The sequence below is a fragment of the Clavelina lepadiformis genome, chromosome 2 (assembly GCF_947623445.1).
Source record: "Clavelina lepadiformis chromosome 2, kaClaLepa1.1, whole genome shotgun sequence".
In the NCBI taxonomy this organism is placed as follows: Eukaryota; Metazoa; Chordata; class Ascidiacea; order Aplousobranchia; family Clavelinidae; genus Clavelina; species Clavelina lepadiformis.
Genome location: NC_135241.1, coordinates 21,856,666 through 21,866,657, shown reverse-complemented (window position 1 = coordinate 21,866,657; position 9,992 = coordinate 21,856,666). Strand labels below are relative to the sequence as shown.

The 9,992-nt window shown below is 37.5% G+C and overlaps 1 protein-coding gene across 2 annotated transcripts in view; it reads right to left on the bottom strand.

Annotated features, from left to right (window-relative positions):
• LOC143447188 (gap junction delta-2 protein-like) overlaps nucleotides 1-2,184 on the bottom strand; it is a 29,471-nt gene extending 27,287 nt beyond the window's left edge. For both annotated transcript variants that reach the window (XM_076947158.1, XM_076947159.1), the window contains exons 1-3: nucleotides 2,005-2,184; nucleotides 1,782-1,887; nucleotides 1,375-1,533 (exon numbers count right to left, since the gene is read on the bottom strand). In XM_076947158.1, the coding sequence (XP_076803273.1) occupies nucleotides 1,375-1,533; nucleotides 1,782-1,887; nucleotides 2,005-2,119 (380 nt within the window). In that variant the 5' untranslated portion in view covers nucleotides 2,120-2,184. The remainder of the gene's footprint in view (nucleotides 1-1,374; nucleotides 1,534-1,781; nucleotides 1,888-2,004) is intronic.
• Nucleotides 2,185-9,992: the final 7,808 nt, after the last annotated feature.

Below are 9,992 nucleotides of genomic sequence, written 5' to 3'. Positions count from 1 at the left end.
GTTATATCAGTTCATTGTCGATTGTTACTGCATGAATCGTCATTGTTTCACCATAATCATTAATCACTCATAATGCAATTGAATCTTGTCTTTAAACGAACGAAGTACTGTTTATTGTGTCATAACCTAACGATGGAATTGCGAACCTGCGTCCGAATTAAGGGGAGAATTGTCCGAAATAACAGGAGTTTTTTACGTTCAATTTTTACTTTTGTTCCGTTCCCGAGCATTTTGGCCGAATAAAGCGGTTGTCCGGGTTATCCGGTGTCCGAATTAAGCGGATTCGACTGTATTACCCAAGTCCATTTTAAATAGCAGAAAATGAAATGGTTTTACAGTTTTACCGATAGTTTGCTGCCGAAAGTAGATAAGTCTTGGTTAAAATATTGCTTGGTCCGTTCCTCCGCGTCCATTGGTTTGGTGACACTTAATCACGCGACACTTAATCACGCGACGCTTAATCACCGACACATAATCACTAGGACATTTAATCACGCGACACTTAATCACGCGACACATAATCACTAGGACATTTAATCACGCGACAAATAATCACTAGTATTCCCTGTATGAAAGTCCACAATGTCGGGTGGTGGCATTGAAAAGCACTTGGAGACTAAAATGCCAACCTTCGACTGCATTTGTGGTTCTTGCAATGCAACCAGCCCCGGCTTCGTAATGATTCCAACTTTCGATTGGAAAGATGGCTGAGCCGTAATTTTCACCACGTCCCGGACGTCGTCTGCCTCTGATATATGTGTGTTCGAAATACGAAAGCAGCTCAGGCATCTTCTCGTGATCGGGCATGCTATCAGCTAAGATCAGAAATGACTCGTCTACGTCAGAGGAAGGGACCATGGCTAAGGCTGGTAAACACCGAACAGCTGTTCTTAATTCGTCATTAGACTCCACAGAGAGATGCACACGAGCTTGAATTACTGAATTTTCCTCACGCTTTTCCGACATCGAAGTGATTATGTGTCGCGTGATTAAATGTCGCGTGATTAAGTATCCAAGTCGCGTGATTAAATGTCCTAGTGATTATGTGTCGCGTGATTAAATGTCCTAGTGATTATGTGTCGCATGATTAAGTGTCCTAGTGATTAAGTGTCGGTGATTAAGCGTCGCGTGATAAAGTGTCGCGTGATTAAGTGTCGGTACACCGCGTCCATTACTATAAGCGTATTTAAGTCGGTGTAACGATTCGGAATGTTTGATCTGCCGCAGTTAAAGAACGGATTATAGACTCATTGTCTGCGTCAAATCTGTTGCATGTAAAACTGCACAGTATATTTAATAAACGAAATTATTATATGATGTCATTGATAAAATAATTCCCCCCGAATAAGTAGTCACATTAAAAATCATAGTGACCTATAATTTATGTGTGTGTCGTCGCCATTTTTTGAATCTTGTTCTTGTAGACTTTCTTCTTGGCTTTGTAAGGATTGCTTTTTCGACATCCAGTGTAAACAACACAGGAAATAAACTATAGGTGGCATCGATATCAGAAGAATTTGAAAGCTCCAAAATCTGAAAAATGCGAAATGAATGAACGTGAAAATCTGGAAATTTGTCAATGTTTAAGCGTAATGGTAATGTTATCGGTATATTGCACAAAACAGGTTTTGCTAACGGTACAGTGGCAAAAGCAAGCATAAGAATATTCTAAAATGCAACCGCATAACTACGCTCCTATACGTATATAAGTGCCATGGACAAGGGTTATGATAAATTCTCACAACACAACTACAAGTCTTCAAGCAAATGTTTCAATTTACCTCAAATGAGAGATTGGGGAAAAACTGTTGAAGCAAACGTTTGAACACCAAGGTTGATTTGTATTGCATCTAAACTCGCTCTGTTCGTCATTGTACACTCTTTCACCTGTCGTCACAAAAGAACTCCATTATTGCAGCACTATGTCGTTCCTTTAATTAAACTGTGGTGTTCGCTAAAGCAAAAGCATGTCATGCATTTGTTTCTTGACATTTAAATGCTCACCGATCACCGACACAAAGATTATCCTATAAATCATGATGATGACGACAAGTTTTCCGAAGTGAGTCGAGTAACGGAGACATAAATAAAGCCATTTGTCAAGAAAATGCCACGACATTTTTATACAACATGCATAGAACTGCACTTCCTCGTAAGAAATCACTAACGCGCGCCCAATGCTGATCTAACATGAAACTATGCTTGTGACATAGCTATTAGCAGTATTGCCATGTTGAATGACAACCAAGATATACTGCATCAAAAAGTCACCTTTTGTCAAATATCTGAAATGAAAGAGCGATTTCCCGGTAATCGAAGTTTCCAATTTGGCAAAATGCAAATATGTCGGAATTGACTTTGACTTTACAAGAAGATTATTATCTGACTTAGTACAGGCAATATAGTTATTGATCTATTTCAATTCAACCGAGGAATTGACTTTATTTGGAAAATCATTTTGGAAAATTTCACCTTCAATCTTCATCTTATGGTAAGACGGCTATAAACCAATGATAATAACCTTGATACTGACCTTATAAGCCGATGACCGCGAGCAGATGTCCAGAAAATGCCCAGGAAACTTCATCCCAAAATAGAGGACAGCTAGTGAACGTCGACAACCACATCGACATCTTTATACATATTCATAACAACTTTTATGCTTCCTCCCGATGTGAAAATCTTTTTCAAAATTTCGCCGTGGTACCGGAAATGCTGGTTAACATCATAGATTTTGTATCAAAGATAGGTCAGGGCCAAACTTAACGATTTCATGCCAGTTTTTGGGTAGCTGGCGACAATAACTTGTGCTAATTGTCATAATTAGCCCTTATTCCTACAGAGCTCTTGTTCTGATGAAGTTATAATGTCATTAGTGTTCCATTACGTGTGTTTACCAACAAACGCTGTACTATATTTTGGCCTTGTTTAGTATACGCGACCCATCTCCATAACTTCCGAATTACGTCAACCGTTACCACAGCGCACAAAGCTCTCTCTCATAAGGTCAGTATATAGTTTCGGCAGTGATAGCGAATACACCGCTTTCAATGAGTTCTATCAAACAGTATATACGTCATACGGTATACGCACAGTCTAACTGGCACAAACTTTCATGTTTTGCTTAACTTGTAACTCTCTAGAAGTTATTCAACTGATACAGACTTCAAAATAAATAATGAAAGCAATATGTTAACTTTGAATGTATTTTGGGATGTGTAAGCTTGCAATGCTGTATTGTTGTCATAATCTTCAACGCTTTAGTTATTTCTCTCTTTTGTACCTCAAAATGATAGCAATGTTGGTAGGCCTACTGAATACACGATCTTCGAAACTCAGTTGCGTTAATGTACAGATTTTTCTTTATCGTAATATTGTACATTTCATTTGCAAAACTTATCTTTCTCTCTAGTAGTTGTCTACAGCTTGTTTAGGTTATGCTCAAAAGATGACAAAACGAGAAAAACATTCTGTAGTTACAACATTCATTGTTACAGTAGCAAAGAGGTTTAAACAAAATTACATCAAACTGTACAGGAGCAAACGTCGTTAATATTTGATCCAAACTCATTGCAACGATTGTATATAGCGCTACCGAATATCTACACCGGATCGAATAATTTATTTGGTTTTAGCACATTGCAATTAGGCTATTTTTTTACTTAAATGGCAAAAACAACAAACAAAAAAGAGAATATGGGCAGTTACAAGTTTCATTTTCTTTGCAAATCAACACATTTTCACTGACATTTGCAATATTTTAAAAATATCATTACAGGATGCAATCAATCCATCATCAAGTCATCAATCCTTATTCTAGAGTTTTTTTCAACTTTACAGAATGGTAACGTTGATATCTTACGAGCTTCAACTCATCTTATACTCCACACAACAGAGTGACAAACAATGGCATGATTTTCTGTAACGATGTGACAAGGCCTAATGATCGAATTGAAAAAACTCATTGGTTTATAAGCTATTTTAGATCAAAAATTCATTGGCGCCGGCTTAGTCAAGTGGTTACTTCAATTACCAATGGCGGAAAAGACTGACTTGAAATTAGTTCCCGCGGGTTCAAATCCCGCCCCTATCACCACTGACGCGGTTCGGCGTTTTTTCATCGAATTTAAGAACTTGATCTTGCAGGCTTCAAGATATTGATATAATTAAAAAAGACTATACGTTAGTATTGAATGCATGGGATGGACGAAGTTGCAGCAGTGCTGTTTATTCTTTAATGCTTCAGATATTCTTGAGTTTTAATATTCATTGCTAAAGAAGAGAAATAGGCCTAAATCTAGATAATAGGCTATAACAGGGGTGGGCAAACTACGGCCCGCCGGCACTTGCAGAAACTCCTACTCATCACTTATTGTTTTAATTAAACAGGTTACATGACAAAATATTATTCCCTTTACGAGTGTGTTTTTCTCTTCACTTTCAGTGCGTAAACACACACACGCCAGTCGCGCATGTATTGCAACATGCTTTCAGAAACTAGCCGTACACTTCTCACGCATTGTTTGATTCAATTGTTTGATCATAAAATACAAATACGGTAGCGGCTACCGTAGGCCTTTGTGATGAAGATTGCGTAGCTTTAAACGTAAGTGAGTGTGAAATGCAAAAATTGTGTTTAATATGAATATGCGTTTATTTACACAACGGGTAAATTTTCCTACTTTGTAATGAGAGTGTGCGGCCCGCCGGCTGCAACATTTTTTCTAATGCGGCCCTCAGTACAAAAAGTTTGCCCACCCCTGGGCTATAACAATAGATTTTCCGTCGAACAATTGCTATGGTTAGCCTATAAGAAATCGAACAACTTTGAACAAAATAGACAAGACACCTTAGTCTCAAAAGTAAAAGTTAAACAAAACTTTTTATATAGAGAAAATCTTTATATCGTAAACAATTGCAATTAAAACGTGGAAGGGTTAATGAACAGTTACAAATTATTTTGCCCTGCGGCCATAAAGTTACATTTTCAAAGACATTTGCGAAATTTCACAGTTATCATTACGAAATATTATACATCGACCTTTATAAAATTTTCTCAACTTTTTCAGAACAGAATTTTCCAACATAGACATCTTAAGGGCTTTGTCTCATCTTACATTACACAGCAGAGTGACAAACACTGATATGATTTCATTGGAAGATGTGAAAAGCACTATTGTTCAACATGAAAAGGCCCATTGAGTTATAAGCTATCTTAAGTCTGCGGTTACCTGCGCCGGCTTTGTCAAGTGGTTACTTCTATCACCAATGGTGGAACAATTGACTGAAAATCAATTGCCAGCGGGTTCAAACCTCGTCCCAGTCACCACTGACGCAGTTCGGTGCTTTTTATCGAATTTAAAAACTTGATTTCACAGCTTTCAACATATTTTCAAAGTATGGGCAAAGTTGCAGTGCTGCTTAATGTTTGCATGTTGGAATCTTTGTATGTTATCCTGAGGCAGACAAGCGTAATCACTACACCCATGACCAACCCCACTAAAATACTAAAGACTAGCATACACAATACAATACCAGAATACACTACGAAACAAAAGCTTTTATATCAAAATCTCCTAACCACAGATTTAAATCGAATTAGACTTGAAGAAACAATGAAAGCGAATGCGGATAAACATACAGAATGGAAAAACGCGCACACTATAAGAGCAAACAGCAAAATGCGTTTTTATTGTTAGAATTACCAGTAAAATTGAGAAAACGGATAAATGTTGCAGAAACACATTTAATAAAGAGAAATATTGATAACGATCACAGTGTGATTATTGTAACACCATATCACAATTGCAGTTCAACAACAGCCGACATATATCAACTGGTCTAGAGTAGCACCCGATTCGTCTGCTTTCCGCCCATTAAAATGGGTGAAAATGCGGTAATATTTTTCCATTCGAATGGCAGGAAGTATGCCTTTCTTACCCTAGAGTAAGATATATGCATTTGGAATGGGGAGATGTTTACTTCGGCAGAAATATGGTTTGTGGGAAACCCCATTGCTGAAAGCAAGTTCATTTTAATGGGCGAAAAATAGACGAATGGGGTTCACAAACCATACTTGTGCCGAAGTAAAATTCTCCCCATTCCAAATGCATATATCTTACTCTAGGCCCTAGGGTAAGAAAGGCATACTTTCAACCATTGGAATGGGAAAAAATTCCTGTACTCTGGACCATTTTAATGGGCGGAAAGTAGACGAATGGGGTGAGAATAGGCCTAAATGCATTGTTGGTTGTTGTCATACGAGAAACGTTGTGCTAAATCTTTTTACCAAGACCAGGGGTCGGCAACCTTTTGCACTTAAAGAGCCATTTTAACCGATATTCCACAAAATAAAAATCACTGGGAGCCGCAAAACTATTTTCACAATAAAACGAAAACGACACTCTGTAACAAAACTGTCATGTGTCGCATTTATAAAAGCAGTTAATTCAGTAAGATTTAATTAATGTGATTTAATTAATATGATTACTATAATGTGCTCAGTGAGATAAAGACGCGAGTGTTCTTCTGTTTGTTTCTACTGTAGCAATAAAATTAATAAGAGCCGCATCAGAAGGATGAAAGAGCCGCATGCGGCTCCGGAGCCGCAGGTTGCCGACCCCTGACCAAGACCATCGAAAAAGCTGTCGTAAGCCTATACATTATATCTATGTTATTTACATCATTATTAGGTTGGAAGTTAAGGGTTGTCTTACTAGTCCTCTAGTGTAGGCTATTTAAAGAAATCTTTGTATTTGGATTAATTGCATTACATTGATAGATGAGACGTAAACTTGTTTATATTGTATCTATGGTTGCATGACATAAGGAAGTCAAACTTTTGACGATTACTCCAGGTAGGTTTGGTCAATTTCGACCATTAAAACACTTCTAACACGGCAAAACATTCTTTTTTCGAGTTAAGCAATCATTTTTGAGTTAACTACAAGGATGAGTAAAAATTTAAACTCTTATCAGCAAACGAAAGTCAGCAGCAAGGAACCATCATTGTTGCACCGTCCTAGTTCTGTATGCTTCAAATCGAATGTTATTAGTTATTAGTATTACAGTGATTAGTGATGTCACTATTTCGTTTGTGAATAAATAGATGTTGGTTCAGAGGCGAAAGTGTAACACTGACTTAATGGCACAATGAGCTTGGCTGATGCTCAGCCACTAGACTAGATTATGTAAAACTTATTGAAAAGTTACTGTTAGATTAATTATTATACAGCAGACACCGGTTAATACATCCAAGTCGGGCCAGCTAAACAAAGAATGCCACTAATCAACACTCTGGGGGTAAAAATGCAATCATTGAACTTACTGTATTTTTTCAGCACAGAAAAATTGTGCAATGATAGTTGTCTAGTTCTTCAAGTATTCATCAGTCATAAAGTTAAATTAACTGAAGGCAAGGTTTAATTTCTGATGAAGAAAGTAAAATTAGATATGTAAGCTAAGTCTTACAGATGTCATAATGCTGCCTATTAATAACATTGTAGCGTACAACGGGTTTAGTAAGTAAACCAGCTAGGTATAACGATCCACAGAATAGCATTTGCACTGTGTTTGCCAGGGCTGTGGTGTTGGAGGCGAAGAAATTTTGGCACAGTGGAGTCAGAGTCTGTGAAAATATCCTGACTCTGTTTCCAACACTAACTGACCACGATCACTTAAACGCGGTCTGGAATATCTTCAGATTGCAATGCATTTTTTCACAAGACCAATCTGGTATCCGAATCCCAATTTCAATGTAGCTGGTACAAAAGAACTAATTGAACCTCTCCTAACACGACAATCAGTCAATCGTTTCAAAAATATTCGCAAAAGATTCAAATAACAATTGTTAAATAGTTAATTAAGTAATTGCAGATGCGGTATGTAAGACCCTCTTCTAGCCGTTGTTTAGTGTTTGCGCACACACAGGTAAGTGCATGGCACACGCAAATGAAGCTACTGTAACATTTTTTTTGTCCAACACTTCTATAGTTGTGATCCCATAAAGTCGATAATGGCGTCACATAAGGCAAAGTTACAAGAACTTTCCGTCAAGGAAAGAATTATGATTTTTGAGCAAAGGAAAACGTCAACTGCCTCATTGAAACAAGGGTTTAACAAAAATTTCTTTAGCCAATATATTAGTTAGTGGTTAATCATGTATTGCATTTATTCGTTGTGCTGGTAAATAATTGAGATGAGTATTACATGTAGACAGAGTCAGAGACATGGCACCAAATAAAGAAGAGTTGAAGGTTTTTGGTATCAACAACAGCCCTGGTCTTTACAGGTTCTATCAGCCTCTAAGCTAGACATATGATTTTGCCTATGTACACTCGCTACATGATTAAAAGTTTTAACTGGCATCAAACATCTATAAGCATGACATAGAAATTTCTTCAAAAAGTTGGTTGCATCAATATAAAGCCGGAAACACTGGCATATTTATATGTAGCCTGACGTAACTGGTTATCATTTGGTGGTGACAACGATAAAATTTAACAAAGCTGGCATTTGTTGCGCAAAGATTGAAAGTGCAGATGACCTATATTCAGTATAATACATAAGATATAATATAAAACATAAGACGCTTGAAATGTGAAGGAACCAGTTAATCAACGACAATAGACATCATATTGATGAAGGTTGTGACAACGAAGCTCTTTAATATGGCCGTCGTGCTTCATGCATCGTTGTCATGACACACTCCTCCAAACGCTGCGTGGCGAGATCTGGTTCATCCGGTGTAGAATACGGTTCCATGACATATGACCACGAACAAACTCACCGGGGACAACTGAACGTGACGTAAATTGACCGCGAACAAACTAACCGGTAACAGACTTACCGGAATGAAAATTGACCGTGCAAGTGCTGAATTATTGTGTTTAAGTTGATGGTAGTATATGATATGTAAAGTAAATATTTGTTTGTAACTATTTCCTTTGTTTTTAACAAAATTTTTTTTTATTTCAATACACATTGAAACATTTATTGAAATAAACAGAAATATTTCCGGAAATACGAGTAACAACATTAAAAGACGTTCACTGCAAAACACATATGACACTACATAATAAGGGCACTAAAATTTACACAAACTCTTATTTGACAAATAAGGAAGTTTATTGCGCAAATTGTAGGTTGTGGGCGATGCCTCTGAGAAAATCTAATATGTCACGGTTTGCAAAATCTTCAACGATGGTTTGAAGTCGCGCATCCAGATCCTTGTATTTTCTCCTTTTGGCAGGAGGCCCTTGGGCACAGAGCGCCTCAATCTTGTTTTTGTTTATGTTCTGCAATTTCCTCAAAGCTTCTATAAATTTCCAAATGGTTGGCCTACACCCTACAAGGGGCCAAAAAACTCTACGAGTGGCAACCTTGACTGCAATACACATACTAAATTGGATAGTGACTAGATAGCGACTAGATAGTGAATTAGAATTTTGACCTTTTGACGGCCAATTTATCGACGGTTAATTTCATCGCCGGCCAATTTGTTGCCGGTCAGTTGTCCACTACCAGTTGTCGCCGGTGAATTTGTTCACGGTCACTTCACGTGATCCCGTAGAATACTATCTCAATTGTGCTCTATCAACGCCAAGTGGTCAATTGATTTATATTGTGTTGAGGGACTGTCATTGCCAGAACGACACTTGCTTCTGTTCAGTGGACATAGTGGATAGTTTTAAATTCGTGCAATGCTATGAAAATAGCATTAAAACCACACTAACCACAGGAACTGCATTTATCGGTGCAACTGATGTGCCGAAGTACCATTAACCCATTTATTTTTGAACAAATTAGAGAACTGTTGAACGAAATTCAAAATCTTGAAACAAGTCAAGAAAATGTCACAAATCTTGATAACCTACCGGACTGGTGTGATGAAATAACTTGCGTTATTAAACGATGAAAGACTATAGACTTGTCCCTACAGGCCCACACAAATGTATTCGGTAATAATTGCTTTTTTGCGTAATTATGTTGTA